We start from the raw sequence: 21,204 nt of genomic DNA on the forward strand, positions 1-21,204 counted from the left end.
GCAACCCACCTTCCAAAGAAAGTTAATTCGTTAGAGGCAGTATCTTTTTATAATGAAAGGAATTTTGCCCAGTCTGAACATAATCCAAACCATATCCTTAAAAGAAGAGCAGCAGAAATGACAAGCTTCTCATTCTTGACCATACTGATACAGAAAAGTTACTGCAAAGGACTCAGTTAATAATACAGATGCATTCTGATATCAAACATCATCAAAGATATCATACCACAGTGACCATATCTCATAAATTACAGTGACCAACTCCTACCGTGATGGGAACTAGATAGTTATGGCTACACCGAAGAAAGTTTTACCTACTCAGAAATCAAAGAAAATGGGAGAAGTTACTTGGTGATTAGAAACTGGTAGATGTTCACTCTGCAAATGACAATTTTTTAGCTATTTTTCTCCTTTTTACAGATTTAGCACCATATAAACACCTCTTTGGCACTCTGCCTAATTTATTAAAAGCAGCATAAACCCTGAAAAAAAGCCCAGCATTTACCCTTGTGGATCTGCCAAAGGCATTTCTCACAATTCCTTCATCTTGAAGAAAATGCTGTGGAGAGACAAGGGAAGAAATGCAAAGGACTCTAAACAAAAGCTCCCTATGGTAAGATTGTCCAGAGGTTTTTTTTATGCTTGGTTCTTTTCTTCAGCTGATACATCTTCATTTTGGCATAAATGACTCTGTCAATCTACATTCAAATTCCTATTTGTAAGCCATACAGAGAAGGTATCAACGTATGTTTATTATTAAAAAAAAATCACAAATTCAGGAAGTGAAATTAGTCTCGTCGGAAAGCAATATCATTGTTTGTAGTCGATCCCCACCCCACCCTTGCAATGGCTCTTGCATTGCTGTAAATAAAAGTCTCAATGCTTGTTAACATACATTTTTAGAATTTCAAAATAAACCTTCTCATTAACAGTACAGAATTTTTTTTCCTTCAATTTTCTTGGTCTTCACCAGGTAGCAACAGGATTGGTTTTATAGTTTCTGTAATCGTCCATGCAGAAAAATGCCAGCTCTGTTTCATTCGCTGAAATGAGGAAAACACACATATTTCATCTATTTGATAAAGACCAGAGTTTTCCCATCACGGAAAAAATATAGTAATAATTAAGCTGTCATTTAAGGCATTTGTTGATTAACATCTTTTTACAACTGATCCCAATGGCAAGAAGACATAGTAGGCTTGATATAGAAGGAACAGGGAAGGACCCTTGCTTAAAAACAAAATTCAAAACAGACATTGAGATAGCATTCCAGAAGCTGAAAGCATTACTTCTTCTCTTTCATTGTATTCTCATTTCAAAATATAAGAAATAGCTAAACCTATATTTTAAAGTTCCTTGTTCTATTTAGTGAGAAGGGAGGGAGGTTCCCCCTGAAATTAACCTGTAGCAGTAATAATTTAATACTTAGAGGATCAGTAGAATATTTTACAGGTCACTTTACATTCTCCCTCATGACCCATCAAATGCGAGACTGAAGCAGCTAATTCCCCCCCACCTTCCCAGCCAATGATTAATTCATGAGGCTTCAACAATATGCAAAGTGAAAGACACAAATTGGCTTCTCCAGCAATACCTTCAAATGCCTCTAATTATTCACAGGGGATCTGGCAGAGCTCAAGGAACCACAGAGGTTCAGAGCAGGCACAGTTCTTCCCACCAGCAGGTCAAGGACTTCTTCTAAAACAGTAAGTCAGCAACATTACTAATTCAGAGCAGACACATCGCTGATGGAAAGTCATCACAATTAGAAGACGTGGGAGCCTTTTGAAGTGCGAAGCGACCAAGTTCGGCACTCGCTTTTTAAAATTAAACCGTAAGTTAATGAAGTCTGCCTGTGTCATGAAGAAAGGAGCAAGGAGCGGGGAGAGCTATGACTAGGAAATCTGCAGAAAGGGAAAAGAGAGGTCCTCCTGGAGGAATCAAAAGTGAAAGCAGGCACTTTGTATAGAACTTTTGGGTGAACTGCACCCTGTTTAAGCCTTGCTTATCAGAACATTATTGCTCCTAAAAAGTTATTCTATTCTCACAATTTGTTTTTCCTCTAATGAGAGGGCCTGTTCAGAAGGTCACATCTGGGTTTGTAGACCCTTGACATCATGAGGAGCAAGCTTCAGATTTGCACCCTTATTCTAAAACTTCTTCAAATGAACAAAAATATTTCGTGCTTATTGAAATGCTAGATCACTCTATTCAATTTTCTATGAAAAAAAGGAGAGAAAGCATCAATGCTTAGATGCTGCCCTTTGTAGACTTCAGCTCAGCATTTAATACCAACATTCCAGATATTCTTCTAGCTAAACTAAATCAGCTAGCTTTACCTGACCACACTTGTAAATGGATCATAAGCTTCCTACCAGACAGGAAGCAGCAAGTGAAGCTAGGCAAAATCACATCAGATACCTGTACAATTAGCACAGGAGCCCCCCAGGGCTTTATGCTCTCTCCACGTCTCTCTATACGCCAACGACTGCATATCAAAAGATCCCTTGGTTAAAGTACTGAAGTTTGCAGATGATACAACAGTGATTGGTCTCATTTGAGACAACTAGAATCTGCATACTGATGGGAGGTTGAACAACTAGCCTTGTGGTGTAAACAGAACTTGAACTAAACACACTCAAAACCGTAGAAATGGTGGTAGATTTTAGGAGAAACCCTCCTATACTACCATCTCTTACAATACTAGACAACACATTATCAACAGTAGGAACCTTCAAGTTTCTAGGTTCTATCATATCTCAAGACTTAAAATGGACACCTAGCATCAAAAATGTCATCAAAAAAGCACAACAAAGAATGTTGTTTCTGTGCCAACTCAGAAAGCTCAAACTGCCCAAAGAGCTGCTGATCAGTTCTACAGAGGAATTATTGAGTCTGTCATCTGCACCCTTATAATTGTCTGGTTTGGCTCTGCAATCCAACAAGACAAACACAGACTTCAACAGATAATTAGAACTGCAGAAAAAACAGTTGCTACCAACCTGCCTTCCATTGAGACCTGTATACTAGGTCTGTGAAAAATTTTACAAATCCCTCACATCCTGGACATAAACTGTTTCAACTCCTACCTTCAAAACAATGCTACAGAGCACTGCACACAAGAACAACTAGACACAAGAACTAATTACTAAGACTGTATTACTATTCTTCTTCTCATCCTTCCTATTACCTATCTCCTCCCACTTAAGACTATAACCATGTTGCTTGTATTTTTACAATTTATATTGTTCTGTTTGTTTCCTAGTATGATTTGATTTCCTAATAGTAATCTATGATTATCTCTAAGTGTTTTATCTTATGATTCTTGATGAATGTATTTTTTTTCTTTTTTCTTTTTCCTTTTATGTACACTGAGAACATATGTACCAAAGACAAATCCTTTTTGTCCAATTATTATGACTTATTATTTTAATACATTATAATTATTCTTAAGGCTACAGTCTTGGTTATTGTTATTCAAATGAGATGAATTAAGTATTGTTAGGCATATAAACCTCAGAAAATAGATAAAAATGAACGTATCTGATACTCATGCACTAAATGTAAGAAAGTTGTGTTTCCTTTTTACCTACAAACTAACTCTATCTTATAGATCGATGTTCAAATCATTTCAAAATTATCTTACTGAAACGATACATTCTCTTCTGTTGTCAATTTAATTATTCAGATCGTTTTTAGTATTTTTAGAGGGTTTTATAATCACCCTTCCTTGGAGGCTTAAATTTTGAAAGGAAAGTTCCCATCGAACAAACGCCAGAAAAGACAGCCTGTCCAATGACCAGAAAACATTCCACTTTTCCTGTCTCTCTTCACCATCACAAGCTACATTTTCCTGAGGTCTTCCTGGATCAGATCCACCACTAATTATTTTATGGAATACTTTTATGAATACTTCCTCTCCGTGATATTCTTCTCCTCTCCTCCTCCCCATTTTTACTTATAACTTGTATTTTATTCTAATTTTAATGTGATTTTCTTTGTAAAATTTATTAGCTGCCCATCTTACTGCAAGGCAACTCTGAATGGCTCTTTTATGCATATATTTACAGGTATGGTTTCATTTTAATGCTGTAAGCTGCCCAGAGTCACCTTGTGGCAAGATGGGCAGCAAACAAATTTAATAAATAAAGACAGTCACTGAACAAGGATTACCTGCAATGCCAAATCAATATTTAACTGGCACCCTGCAGCCACCTGGTTTGGCCTACACGATCCTCTTTCTCTACATTTCTTACTGGATAACATACCCCAGGGCACTCTGCTTCAAACATCAGGGTGATTTCACCGCTGTGCTTTATTAAACAGATGCCTTTCTCGCGTCTCCTCGCTAGTTCCCCTTCTTAAATTTCCAACCAAACCGTCCATTTAAATGTTACTGAAAAGACGAAGCAGATGTAGTTCTAATAACCAAACTGTCAATCATTTAAAATTACTCTCCACAGAGTTCTAGGCATACCTTCTTTTCTTTTCTTTTTTTAAAGAGATGCCTTCGTTAGCATTCTGTAGGGAGAGACAGGGTGCCCTCAAGCCCAATGATTTGAATGTACATTAAACTGGCCTCCTCTCCCGCTCCTGAATAATTATTACCAGTTTGTGCACCAAGCACACCAGGAAATAGTGTTTGCTTTTTGGCTGGCTATCCAAATACGGTCAGCTGTTCTCAGAATAAAGGCCAGCACAATGAACCACATCTTCCATCAGTTCAAACGAGCAACCTACCTACTCCAGCTGCTTTCAAGGTGCTGTCTTCTGCCAAAATGAATTTGTCATCATCCTCTAAACTCAGAACAAGTTCATTGGTCTAGAAATATGAGGAAAAGAAGGGTGGAATGAGAGAGTCAACATTTTCCAAGATCAAGAGAAAAAAAAATCCATTAGAACGATCTAGAGCGGGTGGGGAACTATGGGCCCTTTATGACTTGTGGACCAACTCCCAGAATTCCTGAGCCAGCTGGCTCAGGAATTCTGAGAGTTGAAGTCCACAGGTCATAAAAGGTCATAGTTCCCCACCCTTGATCTAGAGAGAAATAAAGGAAACCAGGTAGTCAAAGAACATGATGGCTGGACACCATCAAAGCTGACAACAGCCACAGTGTAGAAAAACTCAGAGAATCAGAGCAAGATTGGAAGATGTAGATAACATCATCATCATCGGGAAATAAAAAAGCAATGATAAACGCACCTTAGAGCCATGCGCTTGATGGATAATCTTCATTGTGTCTGAAAGAGATTATTTACTTTGAGACAGAGTTGATCTTAAACACTCAACGGACACTTTCCTGATTTTGTGCATGCTTCATTCATTCTGCAGAGTATTACTTTCATTCATTTTGCTAAAATTAGATGATATCACAGTTTGAAATATAAAACGACTTCTTCCTGAAGTGATGCCACTTGGGATAAATTTAGACCAGGGGTGAAATGTAAAATGTGGTTCCGTGGGCGTGCCTGGGTGGGGGAGTAACGTGACTGGGTGGGCGTGGTGAACTTTTTAAAAAAAAAACTTTTAAAAGCGTTTTTTCTACAATCTCTTTGGCCGAAGAAGTTGTAAAAAATGCTTTTAAAAGCCTGTGATGATCAGGCAACTCAGCTGGAATCGCCCAAGGAAAAACAGCTTTTAAAGGGTTCTGACGATCCCAGCTGAATTGCCTGATTGCCAGAACCTTTTAAAAGCATTTAAAAGCATGCTTTTAAAAGGTTCTGGCAATCGGGCAACTGAGCTGGGATCGCCAGAGGAGCCTTTTAAAAGCTTTTTAAAAGTATTCAGCCGAAGAGGTTGTAGAAAAAATGCTTTTAAAGGGTTCTGACGATCCCAGCTGAATTGCCTGATTGCCAGAACCTTTTAAAAGCATTTAAAAGCATGCTTTTAAAAGGTTCTGGCAATCGGGCAACTGAGCTGGGATCGCCAGAGGAGCCTTTTAAAAGCTTTTTAAAAGTATTCAGCCGAAGAGGTTGTAGAAAAAATGCTTTTAAAGGGTTCTGACGATCCCAGCTGAGCCGCATGATCATCAGAGGCTTTTTTTTTTTTTACTTTTAAAAGCATTTTTTCGGCCAAAGAAAAAATGCTTTTAAAAGTAAAAAAAGAAATATCTGATGATCGTGCGGCTCAGGTAGGGCAGGGGAGCAGGGATTTTTGCTACCGGTTCTCCAAACCACCTGCCGCCATCGCTACCAGATCAGGTGATCCGGTCCGAACCAGGAGCATTTCACCCCGATTTAGACCCATAAAGAAAAGAAGCGTTAGGGTTATCAATGGACCCCAACTAAGAATTCAGAAAGTTTACAACCAGTCATTATTTATTTCATTATGATTAATTTGAACACTGGCTTTAGAATTTATTTCAAAAGTTTTTAAGTTTAAATTATAAAATTATAAGCCGCTTTTATTTGTCCATTTCATTGCATAGTGTTTAAAAGCACTATAAACAAATTAAATCAATACCACTGATACAAATACATCCTTGCATGGGTTTTAACTATTAATTTGTTGCCAGCTTTAAAAATACTATCATCTACGACCTCTCTCTCCAACATTTTAAAAGAGATTACAAATTACATATATAGATATACCCAAAATGCACTAAACACACAGAACAGCATTGTTAAGATTATTCAAAGACACAAATCAGCAATAACCAGCATGTCTTTAGATCAGTCAAATTCAGGCTCCAATGTGAATTTCAATGTTCCGTTTTATTATGCTTGTTTTATTGTACTATGGTTAAAAGAGAAACCATACAAATATATTTTAGTTTAGAGAATAGATTGCTAGGATTATTTCTAGTTCCAGTCAAGTAACCATCATGTGATTTGGGAGCATGTGGACAGTGATTTTTAATACCCTAATACAGCATGTTTTAAGGATTTAGCCAGTCCAGCTATCGACACAAAAATTCTGCTATCATACATACTTTACTCATTATTCCTCCATTTATAATGCATGTGCTTAATTATAAACACAAAGTAAAAACATATGGTATAAAGCAGGGGTGTCAAACTCAAGGCCCGGGGGCCGGATCCGGCTCACAGGATGCTTAGATCTTGCCCGCAGGGCCACCCTAGAAACAGCAAAGGACCAACCCACAGTGCTTCTGCCAGCAAAAACAGAGCTAGGAAGGGCCATGTGTGGCCCTCCTGAGCTCCGTTTTCACTGGCAGAAGTTTGCAGGAGGCCAACGCAGCCAAAAACGGAGCTCACAAGGGCTACGAGCAGACCTCCCATGCGCAGTTTTCACTGGCAGAGGGTTGCAGAAGACTGTGAGAGCCAGAAATGAAGCTCAGGAGCCCGTTTTCACTGGCAGAGTGCTCTGGCCACCACAGGTGCCATGGCACGAGTGATGTCAAGCTGGCCGCTCTCACCCTGGCCACGCCCACCTCAGCCCCCAAGGTCAAACACAACCCTGATGCGGCCCTCAATGAAATCGAGTTTGACACCCCTGATATAAAGCAACCTAAGAATGTGGTTTATATTGAACTTTGTTCATATCAAGAAATTAAGCTGCCATTACAGCAGCTGAATTTTTCTTTCTCAATCAACTTATTGGGGGGGGGGGAAGAACCCTAAACTATCTCAAACATATGAACAAATTCTTCAAGTTCACTAATTTATTCAGTTATAGAATGACAATCTATTTTTTCCTCACCTAATTATAAAAGACTGCTAAGAATTAGACGTAGCCCTTGACTCAGGGATGAAATCCAGCAGGTTCTGAGAGGTTCTGGAGAACCGGTAGCAGAAATTTTGAGCAATTTGGAGAACTGGTAGCGAAAATTTTGAGTAGTTCGGAGAACCAGCAAATACCACCTCTGGCTGGCCCTAGAGTGGAGTGGGAATGGAGATTTTGCAATATCCTTCTCCCAGAAGTGGGGAGGGAATGGGGATTTTGTAGTATCCTTCCCCTGCCACGCCCACCAGGCCACACCATGCCCACCAAGCCACGCCCACAGAACCAGTAGTAAAAGAATTTGGATTTCACCACTGCCTTGACTTACAACCATTCATTTAGTGACCCTCCAAAGTTACAATAGAACTAAAAACAGTGACATGACTGTTTTTCACATTTACAATAGTCGTAGCATCCCCATGGTCTTGTGATCAAAATTTGGAAGCTTGGCAACTGGCATGTATTTATGATGGCTGCAGTGTCCCAGCATCATGTGGGTCACCTTTGGCGACCTGCTGACAAGTAAAATCAACAAAGAAGCCCAATTCACTTAACAACAATGTTACTTCACTTAACAATTGTGGCAAAAAAAGGTCGTTAAAATTGGGCAAAAGTCACATAAAAACTGTCTTGCTTAGCAGTAGAACTTTTGAGCTCAACTGTGGTCATAAATCGAGGACCACCTGTACCAGGCTTCAAATAATTTAGATCTAACAGGAGGAGAAAGCTATTTCCTTGACAGCAACCCATCAGGGAAGACCTTAACTCTGCATCACTTTCTGTTATCTTTGAAAATACAAGCTGTGTTTAATGTTTCCAAAAGAGGAAAAAACTACACTGTTTTCACCACAAAGAGAAAGTTAATCAAATCCTCAAGGGGTCTCCTCTACCTTCCATCCCCTCTGCATCCTTTTAAAATAAAAGTATTTAGTGGAATAAGAAAACAATAGAACTAAAATGTATCAACTATATTAATCAATATCTTGTGATTTCATGTCATTATCAGATTGTGGCAGAAACTAGCATCTATTAAAAGACTTTGATTTTTTTTAACATTAATACACAATTTGTTGGTTTAATAAAAACAAATTAATAAAAACAAATAAAAACAAATAAAGAAAACTTGAAAACATACTACCGTAATTCCTATTCAAACTTTACTCTCAGTGTATCATGCAAGGGCTTTACTATAGAACTCTGCCATCTACTGTCTCTTAATCTCAATAGGCTGGTATACAATATTGTCAATTCTTATTATTTTTGAAAAAACAAATTCTAAGTCAGTTTAGTATATTTTGCTTTTTTAAAAAAACCTGCAAAAACATGATGCAATTTTCCTGGAAGAATTTTAACATTCATACATTTTAGCACTGTATTCTCTGAATTAGTTAAATACTATATAACAGACATTCATATACTGTCTAGGTATACTGTATAATTTTTTACTTGTCCAAAGCGATGTGCATTATTTATTTTTAAACATTTGCCAGCTAGTGCATTCTTTTTACATTAGCATGGTCCATTACATTATGACATGCAAATTTATTTACTGAAAAACCTGGCATGGTCATTAAATGAATATTAATAGATATATAGCCAAACGTTTAATTGTTTCAAACCACCCCATACTTGTAAAATTGGCATAATTGGACTCTTACAATTCATTAATTTATCTTTTAATTTAATGATTTATTTTGATTTAAATATTACTTCATCTTAGAATCCTATTTGTTTATCTCTGCTCTCATGTGCACCTTACTTACTATGTAAATTCTTTCAGCACATAATTCTTATTCGTTGCTTCCAGCTCCTACTTGATTCCCCCTTCTTGACCTCACAATTAGTTGCTGGCTATTGAAATGCAGAAGCATGGAAGAAACTGAGTTCAAAGGATTGTGGGTCATGAATGGCATTTCAGCATGTAAGTCAAGTCCAAAAAGCATTTTGGGATCATATCACAAAAATTATACCCCAAGGACAACTCCGATAATTAGTATGTGGAAGTTGAATGCCAAGATACAACTCCAGAAGGAAAAGTTCTCAGTACAATGGAATCGCAATGCCTGCTATTTTTCAATAAATCAGAATAGAGCTGGAAGGGACTTGGGAGGTCCTCTAGTCCAACCCCCTGCTCAAGCAGGAGACCCTATACAATTTGAGACAAGTGACTGTCCAGTATCTTCTTAAAAACCTCCAGTGATGAAGCATCTACAACTCCTAAAGGCAAGCTGTTCCACTGGTTAATTGTTAGGAAGTTTCTCCTTAAGTCCAGGTTGTTTCTCTCCTTGATTAGTTCCTATCCATTGCTTCTTGTCTTGCCTTCTGGTGCTTTGGAAAATAAATTGACCCCCTCTTCTTTGTGGCAGCTCCTCAAATACTGGAATAGTGCGATGTCATTCCTAATCCCTTTTTTCTCTAGACTAGACATACCCAGTTCCTGCGACCTTTCTTCATATGTTTTTGCCCCAGGCCCTTAATCATCCTAGTTCAGCTGGCCCCGCAGGCCAGATGTGTCATGCACAGGCCATGACCACACCAGCTCCGCAAAGGCAAAAAAACCTTGCGATACATCATGATACGTCATGTGACACAACAGAGTTTGACACCCATGTCCTAGTTGCTCTTCTCTGCACTTTTTCCAAAATCTCAACATCTTTTTTGTAATGTTGTGACCAAAACTGGATGCTGTATTCCAGGTGTGGTCTAAGGTTTTTTAAAGTGGTACTAATACTTCACATGATTTTGATTCTATGCCTCTGTTTATACAACCAAAGGTGTATTCGCTTTAACTGCTGCAGCACACTGCTGGCTCATATTGAAGTGATCGTCCATTAGCACTCCAAGGTCCCTCTCACAGTTACTATTTCTGAGCCAGATTTCACCTAATCTGTACTTGTACCTTTGGTTTTTCCTGCCTAGGTGTAAAACCTTTTGTGTAAAAGGTGTAAAAATTTTGAAATCAAAATTTCATTTTGTTGGATAGTTTTTTTCCCTATTTTTAAATTTGGATTGTTGTTGTTAGTTGCAAAGTCGTGTCCGACCCATCGTGACCGCATGGACAACGTTCCTCCAGGCCTTCCTGTCCTCTACCATCCTCTGGAGTCCATTTAAGCTCACGCCGACTGCTTCATTGACTCCATCCAGCCACCTCATTCTCTATAGTCCCATTCTTCTTTTGCCCTCAATCTTTCCCAGCATTAGGCTCTTCTCCAGTGAGTCCTTCCTTCTCATTAGTTGGTCAAAGTATTTGAGTTTCATCTTCAGGATCTGGCCTTCTAAAGAGTAGTCAGGGTTGATCTCCTCTAGGATTGACCAATTTGATTGCCTTGCAGTCCAAGGGACTCGCAGGAGTCTTCTCCAGCACCATAATTCAAAGGCCTCAATTCTTTGGCACTCAGTCTCTCTTATGGTCGAACTTTCACAGCCATATATTGCAACTGGGAAAACCAGTTTGGATAGGAAATATTTTGTCAGGAATGAGTTTTCCTGGTCTTGCCAGGAATCCAACATTGTTGGCACCAGTGGGAAGATGGCAGCTAACAAGTCATAGAATTCAGTGCAAGCAAGAATGTTATTACCTGAATAACAGAATTAAAAGAAACCTTGGAGGTCTTCTAGTTCAATCCCCTACTTAAGCAGGAAACTATACCATTTCAGGCAAATGGTTGTCCTGTCACTTCTTAAAAATCTCCAGTGTTGGAGCACTCACAATTTCTGGAAAAATAATTAAACATTAAAAGAAAAGACCATGCCAAACTGCATCCCTTCAACTTGTCTGGACCTCCAGAATGACAGCAGGTGTACCTCTGAAACAGCTGGTAATGGTGTAATACCTTTCTCTATGTCTTTAAGTCTATGATAGGTTCAGAATCAGGGGCCTCTTGTCTCCAGAAATACAGGTATAAACCCAACACCTGCAGTTGGCCTAGTGGCACATCTTAGTAATGATTTGGTCATAATTCAAACAGTTGATACACTGCCAGGAATATTTTTGAATAAAACTTGGTCTCCATTCCCCAATACCTGGAGATATTCTGATGACATGTCCTGTAGTAACTTGGGTACCCAGATACTTGATCCTCTGCTATGAGACATTATTTCTGACATTCCTCTATCCCCTCTATAGGTATCATACTAGAGAACATGTATTGTTCTCTTGAACTTAATTGTCACAAGCATCAATACAAATCAAGAGATGAAAGGCAAGCCTGATTTACAAATACAGTGATGCAATCTGCAAAGTTTGTTAAGAAAATTGGATGAGCAGGAAATTAAAATACAAAATTTGATTGATAGAAATGATTAATGCTGCCATTGTATCTGTGCAGACTGAGAATGTAGACCACATCACTAATACCTCACTAACCTTGTCCTGTGATGGAGTAGGTTTCTCTGGTTCCTATCAGGAAATCTTTAAACCCACATCACTAATGCAACTACCATCAGCTCCAGGGAAAAACCAATTCAGTTATGCTGTTTACTCAAAAGGAAGCAAATGGAAATTCTTCCTTCAATAGCTTTACTCACAGGAATATATGCATTAAAGACTGGCAACATTGACCAGCATGAACATTACTAAATCAATAAGATTGCAATAAGATTATTTATTGATTTAGGATTTTAAAACCAGAGGCAAATTAAAAGGGAGAAAAGAGAAAAAAAGAGAAAAAAATAATTATTATTTTCTTCGGAAATAATTGTTTTCAATCACCTGCTTCCCCAGCACAAGGTCTCCCACAGCATACACATTTCTACAGTTCAGATCATTGTTTGAGACATAAAAATAAATGTACCCCACATCTGGCTCCACTGATCCCCACCTTACTATGTCATTCCCTGATCTCCAAGCCTGACTTTTATGGGTTAAATCTTCAAAGAAAGTTTGAACGAATTAGAAAACCAAGCCAAGTTGATATCCATGCTTTCATGGATTGTACCTTACTTTATTTAAAGCAGAATTTGTGTCAATATTAAAATGCTGTTTAAAAAATAAGGAAAGGAAATTACCATACGTATATTTTCTGAAAGGCGGCAAAAGTTCTGTCCTCGATGTGATATCTAGAGGGGGAATAAAAATGAAAATCAACATTGCGTTCCCTTACATTTAGCAGTTTAGCAATGTACATAAGCACCTGGACCATTTTCTTAGACCAGGGTGTCAAACTGGCGGCCCATGGGCCAGATGCATCATGCGCATGCCACGCCCATCCCAGCTCCGCAAAGAGAAAAACGTCACAAAACATCACATGATGGCAACTGTGCCGCTGTGAGTTTGACACCCTTGTCTTAGGCCAAGAGAAAAATAAGCTGCTTTTCAATACCAGTCAAACTCCACCAAATCCAGTGAAACTCACAAAAGAAGTATACATATGGTAGGCAGCAATGAGATCTTCTCCCAAAGAGACCAATAGGTGGCAGCACCTAGTCAACTTTCAGTGATCTTGAAAGGTTAAACCGGGTCAGATCTGGTTAATACTTAGATGGGAACCCACCAGAATTATCGGCTAGACTGAGAAAGCAGATACCAAGCCAATGAGGATCATCATATTTTAATAAAGACATGTTTGAGGCAGGCTTGACATCTGCTGACTACATGGCAGGGGCGAAATCGGGTGAAATGCTCCGGGTTTGGACCGGCTCGTGCAATCCGGTAGCAATGGTGGCTGCTGGTTCGGAGGACCAGTAGCAAAAATCCCTGCCCCCCCCCCCGCCTCTGCTGAGCTGCACCATCAGCAGAGGGGTTTTTTTTTACTTTTAAAAGAAGGTTTTGCTTCAGCCGAATCATGCCTTTAAAAGTAAAAAAAAGCCTTTGAGGATTCGCCCCTCAGCTGAGATCGGCAGAGCCTTTAAACTTTTAAAAATAATTTTTTTAAAGGCTACTCTGGAGATCTCACCTGAGTTCGTCATCAGCAGAACCTTAAAAATATTTCTGTAGAAAACATGTAGAAAACCTCCTTTTAAGAGATTCTAAGGCACTTACCTGATTACTGATCAACCACATGGCTTTTTTCCCAGCCTGAAAGCCCCAGTTTCACTTTCAGCACCAGACAGAACTAATCTAAATTTAGCTAATCTATTTCATCACTGAGCAACTAATGCTGGCTGGCTTTGCTGGCTGAGGAACTCTGGGAATTGAAGTCCACAAACCTTAATAATAAAATAAAATATTTGTGCAGCTTTCTGAGATTTGGTGTATTTCTGTAGTGTTTCACTCTAATTACACAAACACACAAAATCTCACAAAGCTGTATGTGGCATTTTGTGTGTGTGTGTCAGTTGTGTTGTGTTGTGTGTGTGTAAAGTGTGAAAGTTAGTTTTTGAGCTTTTTGTGGCTGTGTGAAGTGTGAAAGGCAGCTGCTTTTACATTATTTGTGAGTCAGTTATGTTGTGTTGTGTTGTGTGTGTGTAAAGTGTGAAAGTTGGTTTTTGGTACCTCTTATTGTTTTTTATACTTTGTTTATTATTTTTATTATTTATTGTTATTGGTCACGCCCACCCAGCCATCTGACCACCAAGCCATGCCCACCAATTAAGCCACGCCCAGAGAACCAGTAGGGAAAATTTTTAGATTTCACCCCTGGGTGAAATCCAGCAGTTCTGATAGGTAGCGGAAATTTTGAGTAATTCGGAGAACTGGCAAATATCACCTCTGGCTGGCCCCAGAGTGGGGTGGGAATGGAGATTTTGCAATATCCTTCTTCCAGGAGTGGGGAGGGAATGGGGATTTTGCAGTATCTTTCCCCTAGAATGGGGTAGGAATGGAGATTTTGCAATATCCTTCCCCTGCCAAGCCCATCAAGCCAAGCCCATCAAGCCATGCCCACCAAGCCACGCTCACAGAACTGGTAGTAAAAGAATTTGGATTTCACCACTGCTACATGGGTATTCCACAGAGTTTTCATGGCAATAGTATGGAAGGTTTTTGCCATTTTCAGGTTTGGTGGGTTGTTGTTTTTTCAGTTTTACATCCAATACGGTGGTTCTCAATTAACAATCACTCATTCAATGACTAAACTGTACATAAGCTGTCTATCTAGACCCGTTCCAGTCTGGCTTCCGGGCCGGTCACAGTACGGAGACAGCTTTGGTCGCATTGGTGGATGACCTCTGGAGGGCCAGGGATAGGGGTTGTTCCTCTGCCCTGGTCCTATTAGATCTCTCAGCGGCTTTTGATACCATCGACCATGGTATCTTGCTGCACCGGTTGGAAGGGTTGGGAGTTTATCGGTGGTTCTCCTCCTATCTCTCCGACCGGTCGCAGACGGTGTTGACAGGGGGGCAGAGGTCGACCGCGAGGCACCTTACTTGTGGGGTGCCTCAGGGGTCGATTCTCTCGCCCCCTTCTGTTCAACATCTATATGAAGCCGCTGGGTGAGGTCATCAGTGGTTTCGGGGTGAGTTATCATCTGAACGCTGATGATACTCAGCTGTACTTTTCCACCCCGGACCACCCCAATGAAGCTGTCGAAGTGCTGTCTGGAAGTCGTACGGGTCTGGATGGGGAGAAAGAGACTCAAGCTCAATCCCTCCGAGACGGAGTGGCTGTGGATGCTGGCACCCCGGTACAGTCAGCTGCAGCCGCAGCTGGCTGTGGGGGACGAGTTATTGGCCCCAACGGAGAGGGTGCGCAACTTGGGTGTCCTCTTGGATGGGCGGCTGTCGTTTGACGATCATTTGGCGGCCGTCTCCAGGAGGGCCTTCCACCAAGTACGCTTGGTGCGCCAGTTACGCCCCTTCCTTGACCGGGATGCCTTATGCACGGTTACTCATGCCCTTGTCACTTCCCGCTTGGACTATTGCAATGCTCTCTACATGGGGCTGCCCTTGAAGTGCACCCGGAGGCTGCAGCTAGTCCAGAATGCAGCTGCGCGGGTAATAGTGGGAGCGACTCGTTGCTCCCATGTAACACCAATCCTGCGCAGTTTGCACTGGCTTCCTGTGGTCTTTCGGGTGCGCTTTAAGATTTTGGTTACCACCTTTAAAGCGCCCATGGCTTAGGACCCGGTACTTACGGGACCGCCTGCTGTTACCTTTTGCCTCCCACCGACCAGACGCCACACAGAGAGGGCCTTCAGGGTGCCGTCCGCCAAGCAATGTCGGTTGGCGGCCCCAGGAAGGGCCTTCTGTTGGAGTTCCTACGCTCTGGAATGAACTTCCCCCTGGTTTACGTCAAGTGCCTGATCTTCGGACCTTTCGGCGTGAGCTGAAAACGCACCTATTTATTCAAGCGGGACTGGATTGAAATTTTATTGGGGTATTTATGTCTTAAGATTTTAAACTGTTTTAAAATTTCGGCCACATTATAATATTTCTTTTTAACCTCTTTTTAATGTTTATATATTGAATTTTTACTTGGCTGTACACCGCCCTGAGTCCTTCGGGAGAAGGGCGGTATAAAAATTGAAATAAATAAATAAATAAATAAATAAATAAATAAATAAATAAATAAATAAACAAACTTAACAATAGTGGTGAATGAGCGGTAGCTACAACCAGCCCTCACACTGATGATGTCATAGGGTCTTGGAATCATGTAGTTGCAATTTGGAAACCTCTCCTATCGGTTTCCAACAAGCAAAGTCAATAGGGAAGCCGGCAGGAGGTTGCAAGCCAGAATCACCTGAGGTCTTCATTCAATGTCCACTTAATCTTTTCTTTACAATAGCAACCAGGGCTGCTATTGCTAAGGTCATGTTATTTTTTCGACTTATGCCCCTGTCATTTAACCATGGAGTTTCTGGTTCCAATTAGCACTGTGGGGTTCTTAGTGCTCTCTGAGCTTGGTTGTTTTCTTGCAGATGTTTCATTACTCAACTAGATAACATCATCAGTGCGAGAAGGGAGTGGGTTTGCTTTCATTTTATATACTAGTGGCTTGCCCTTTCACTGTTGATGAGAGTGGTCTTGGTGTTTCCTTGATTGGGCTGTTTTAGGTTTGATTGGGTTTACTGTTAGCTTGTTTGTCTGAGTTGTTAGTTCCTTGATTGGGATATTGTTTGCTTTTTGATTGTTAGCATTGTTAAACGAGGACTGCCTGTAAACATGTAGTTAATCCATACAATGGATTGTAACAATCATATAGACTGAAATGTTATAATTCGGAATCTGCTATGACTTGTTTTTTGTTTATTTGTTTACAGCCTTTAAGTCAGTGTTGACTCCTGGTGACTGCCTAGACTGCTTGCCTGCAGTTTTCTTGGCAAAGTTTTCCAGAAGTGGTTTGCCACTGCATTTTTCTAGGGCAGAGAAAGAGTTACTGTCACTGGCCCAAAATCAGTTGGCTTCATCCCTAAAAGAAGACCAGAACTCAGTATCTCTCTGTTTCTTGCCTGGTGTCTTAATTAAACTGGCTCTCATAATCTCTTAACATATGATATTGATTATCCCTTAGAATAGGGGTCTCCAACCTTGGTCCCTTTAAGACTTGTGGACTTCAACTCCCAGAGTCCCTCAGCCAGCAAGGCTGGCTGAGGAACTCTGGAAGTTGAAGTCCACAAGTCTTAAAGGGACCAAGGTTGGAGACCCCTGCCTTAGAAAGCATATATTCTGACTGAAATAAAAGCTTTACTGAGTTTGACTTTTCCAAATCATGGTACAACAGAAACACTGTAGGAACAAAGAAAATAATATATAATCAGATCAGCAACTGGCCCAACCAACATATACATGGCTGATGTCCTAGCTGGCTGACTGCAGCACTTTAGTTCTGGGGATTTTTTTTTTCTCCAGCTTGCCTAAATATGTATTTTGTAGGCAAAAATGTGCATGCTCCAATTCTTCTGCCAGAGAGCTGTCAGCAAACTCCCTCCCCTCCCCACCTCTGTTCTGCCAATTAGTCTTTCAGTGCTCTGACCAGCAAAGTCAACCTTCACAGCTTCTTACCGTTCTTCACAAACGCAATAAATTCTTTTACAGTCTGGTCCAGGTTAACATTACGGTACAAAATGGGCCTGAAATTACGATGCTCAAAAGAGCGAATTAGACGAATGGTAACTATCACACTTTCGGATGACATGTGAAATTAACCTGGAAAGGGAAAAAAAAAAAACCACTGAATTATTGCCTTTGAAAGAACTGATCTTCTTTGGAAAATAAGAATATAAGCGATCAACTAAGAGGCGCAAAGAGATTTTTAGAAGGTACATAATTATTTCATTCATTTACAGTAATCCTTATTTCAGAAATTTAGAAACATTTGAATACTGTTTTGAAAAGAAGTATTAAAAGCTGCATAAAGAAAAGAAGCCCTAAAACAGTGATGTTAATAGAAAACTTCTTAGTGCAGAGGTCTTCAAACTTGGCAGCTTTGACTTGTGGACTTCAACTCCCAGAATTCTCCAGCCAGCATAGCTGCAGTGACTCCAGCATAGATGGCTGGAGAATTCTGGGAGTTTAAGTCCACAAGTCTTAAAGATGCCAAGTTTGAAGACCTCTGATCTTAGTGGATACTGACCTACTCTACCCTCGTATTCTTTCTCTCACTGTCCACTACCGTGTGTGTGTGTGTGTGTGTGTGTGTGTGTGTGTGTGTGTGTGTGCATGACAGAAGCCGCCTGCGAGCTCACCACTGCAATCACAGCATCACATCTATACGGAGCAGCGTTTAATTCACTTATTTTACCAGTAGAACAGAATACTATTTTCATTTATTTTTGTTAACCACCCAACTCCAATGGGCTCTACTCCAAAAATGCCCACCCAGATGCGCGCACCGGCTTTCCCACGTGCTAACGCCTCTCAACTCCAAGCACACAGGAGGCACCCCTGTCCACATCACATTCAGCTTCATCTGCAATGCATGTCATTCTACCTCCGAAGTCACCTGCCACTCCCCGTGACAGCTTCGCTAAGGATCCTATAGTTTCCTCCAAGCCTCACTTCCTCGCCTCGCCTTGCAGGTTCGCCCCAGCGAAGTCACTCTAATTGCATCCCGCCCCTGCCTTAGAATCACGTGGCTACAAGGCTTCCTCCGCGGCTTCCTCGCCTATCCGCCTGTCATTTCCTGATGGAGAAAGAAGGCTCGTCTTCTGCTATTCTCCAACTGTCTCGCCAGAGATTAATTGCTCCTCCCACTTTTTGCGTTCCATCCAATGACAAAGCTTAGAATTCCCTTTCTGCGACTACTCTCCGCCCCTCTCACCAACGATTGGCTGTTCCTCCCACTTTTGCGTTTCACTCAATGACAAAGGCTAGAATTTCCTTTCCCTTTTTTCGCTATTCTCCGCCCTTCTCCCCAACGATTGGCTGTTCCTCTTACTTTTTTGCGTTCCACCCAATGACAAAGCTTAGAATTCCCTTTTCGCATGTTCACTGCCTTGCTTTGCAATGAAAGGTGTCGCTGTCCTTTCTCCCAATGAAAATTTTTCGCTGGTCATCTAAAACTTTCAGGGAGAATGTTACGCGCTTGGTATCTATGCCGATTTTATTGTGATACACTTCGAGACTTCTGTGAACAATGAAAATAGTGTTAGGTGCCTATTTAAATTAAAGTATGTCTTACTTCCAAATAATTACACTTTCTCACCACGTGATTGGGATTGTTTCCCACCCACTCCGAAACGCTTATTCTCCCGTCTGAATTGCAAAACTGGCTTGGTGACTTTGAGGCAGTCTCTACTCTCTCTCGGCCCAGCCCACCTCGCAGGATTGTTGTGGGGAAACCCAGGAGGAAGAAATATTAGGTATGTTTGCCACCACGAGTTACTTACAAAGTAATAAAGGCGGCATAAAAATCTAATCATAAAATAAGGATGCAGCGGAAAGAGCATTTTACAATAATCATGCAAAGTACTGCAGTAATATATTCAGATTTGAAAGGAAAGCCTAGAATTCTCAAAAATAAAATATCGTCCTTACACTATTGCACTGTTTACCCATTTTGCAGCTTCTCCAATCTCTACGCTCTTTAAGTTTTGTGATTTTATTATCTGATTAGAAATAAGACCTGGACCAGAAGATAAAAGATTGCTGTCTTGTTGGGGACGACCACAGTTTTATAAAATACTAGAATTCTTTTTTCACTTGCATTATTATACACCCTGGAGAGACGACAAATCACGCAAAGAAGTTACAACATATATGAAGACAACAATTTTCTCTTGGTTAAAACTGGCTTGAGTTCTAATGTCATCATTTCCATAGCATTTTCTGATTTGGCCACATCGGGTTCTATATTCCTCCTCCATTGCCAACCGACTTGGGTGGATGCCGGAGTGACATCAAAGAGTTCACTTCAATTATTTAGCAAGTAGACTTCGGGTTCCTAGTTGCAACATATAGACTGCTTTCCAGAGGATCGAGAACAGGATGAATGCACTAGAATTCCTGAAAACAGAGCAAGGAAATGGCAACAGTCGCATCTTCATGAGAACCTCACTAGGCAGCCTTCATTGGAAGTGAGGGCAAATCATGACCCAAAATGCATTTAAAAATGCATAATCCTAGGAATCAAAGAAGAATCTATGGTTGCAGATCGAACTAAGAGGATTTAGGGACACAGTGGACCTTTTGATTCAAAGACTCTGCTAATGGATTAAGCATTTAGCTAGAAATCTACATTACTCTGGCAATCTATTGTCCTTGCAGCCAATGTTTTTAATTGACTCTAATATGTTGGTTCTGCCCTGATAGTATATTTATCACAGTGAATTTAGTTTTCAGTGAGTTTTATACCACTTGAAATCTCTGGGCAAGAGGAGTTTCTGATAGCAAATCAATGCTGTCACCTATTTGGTCCAGAATCTTCCAGTTGTAAACTTCTCCTACATATTCTTTCTTGATACAAAATTCTCTAGAGACACTTTCTATGTCCTTGATTTCATGTGCTAAAAAAATAATACTTAGGATCATCCAATGCAGATGCCTTATGTTCAAGCTGACTTTAGAAAAAGCTGAGGAATACAAGACATGTCACAAGGGCCGGATAGCTCAGGCTGGTAAGGCCTGTTATTAAGACCTGTTATTAAGAACACAAAGCCTGCAATTACTGCAGGTTCAAGCCCGGCCCAAGGTTGACTCAGCCTTCCATCCTTTATAAGGTAGGTAAAATGAGGACCCAGATTGTTGGGGGGGCAATAAGTTGACTTTGTAAAAATATATACAAATAGAATGAGACTATTGCCCTATACACTGTAAGCCACCCTGAGTCTTCGGAGAAGGGCGGGGTATAAATGTAAACAAAAACAAAAAAAAATGCATGCTAGATAATTGAGAAAGGCCAAAAAAAAGTCATGTGCTTCATTGATTATACAAAGGCCTTTGATTGTGTCAATCACATCAAGTTGTAGAATGGATTAAAAGGGGAAGGGCAGAATCTTAGAACATCTCACTATCCTCATGAGAAATTTATATATAGGTCAGAAAGCTTCAATATTGACAGAACATGATGGCTCCAATTGGCAAAGGAGTGCAACAAGGCACTTTCTCATTTATTCAATCTATCTGCTGAGTTAGGTAAACTGGATTACATAAAGATTAATATGGTTTTAAAACTTGAGAAAGAAACATCAGTAATCTCTGTT

At 40.4% G+C, this 21,204-nt stretch overlaps 1 protein-coding gene across 4 annotated transcripts; it reads right to left on the reverse strand.

The window, feature by feature from the left end:
• Positions 1 to 732: 732 nt before the first annotated feature.
• C1H2orf76 (chromosome 1 C2orf76 homolog) lies at positions 733 to 18,725 on the reverse strand. Of its 4 annotated transcripts, none has more exons than XM_058194597.1 (6): positions 18,625 to 18,725; positions 17,567 to 17,710; positions 12,692 to 12,742; positions 5,204 to 5,241; positions 4,741 to 4,822; positions 733 to 1,043 (listed from the first exon to the last, which is right to left on the reverse strand). In XM_058194597.1, the coding sequence occupies exons 2-6, from the start codon at positions 17,697 to 17,699 to the stop codon at positions 967 to 969; spliced, it is 381 nt and encodes a 126-aa protein (XP_058050580.1). In that variant the 5' UTR covers positions 17,700 to 17,710; positions 18,625 to 18,725; the 3' UTR covers positions 733 to 966. The 4 variants fall into 4 exon arrangements, with proteins under 4 accessions (XP_058050580.1, XP_058050567.1, XP_058050563.1 ...); XM_058194584.1 differs by having other exon boundaries at positions 18,507 to 18,711; XM_058194580.1 differs by having other exon boundaries at positions 18,495 to 18,708.
• Positions 18,726 to 21,204: the final 2,479 nt, after the last annotated feature.

The sequence above is a fragment of the Ahaetulla prasina genome, chromosome 1 (assembly GCF_028640845.1).
Source record: "Ahaetulla prasina isolate Xishuangbanna chromosome 1, ASM2864084v1, whole genome shotgun sequence".
Classification (NCBI taxonomy): domain Eukaryota; kingdom Metazoa; phylum Chordata; class Lepidosauria; order Squamata; family Colubridae; genus Ahaetulla; species Ahaetulla prasina.

Coding starts and splice junctions, on each gene's coding strand:
- C1H2orf76 (XM_058194597.1), bottom strand. CDS start 17,699: ATGTCATCCGAAAGTGTGATAGTTACCATTCGTCTAATTCGCTCTTTT. Junction 4,823..5,203: donor ATCAAGCGCATGGCTCTAAG/GTGCGTTTATCA, acceptor TCATATTTCTAG/ACCAATGAACTTGTTCTGAG. Junction 1,044..4,740: donor CTTGAAAGCAGCTGGAGTAG/GTAGGTTGCTCG, acceptor TCCTCATTTCAG/CGAATGAAACAGAGCTGGCA.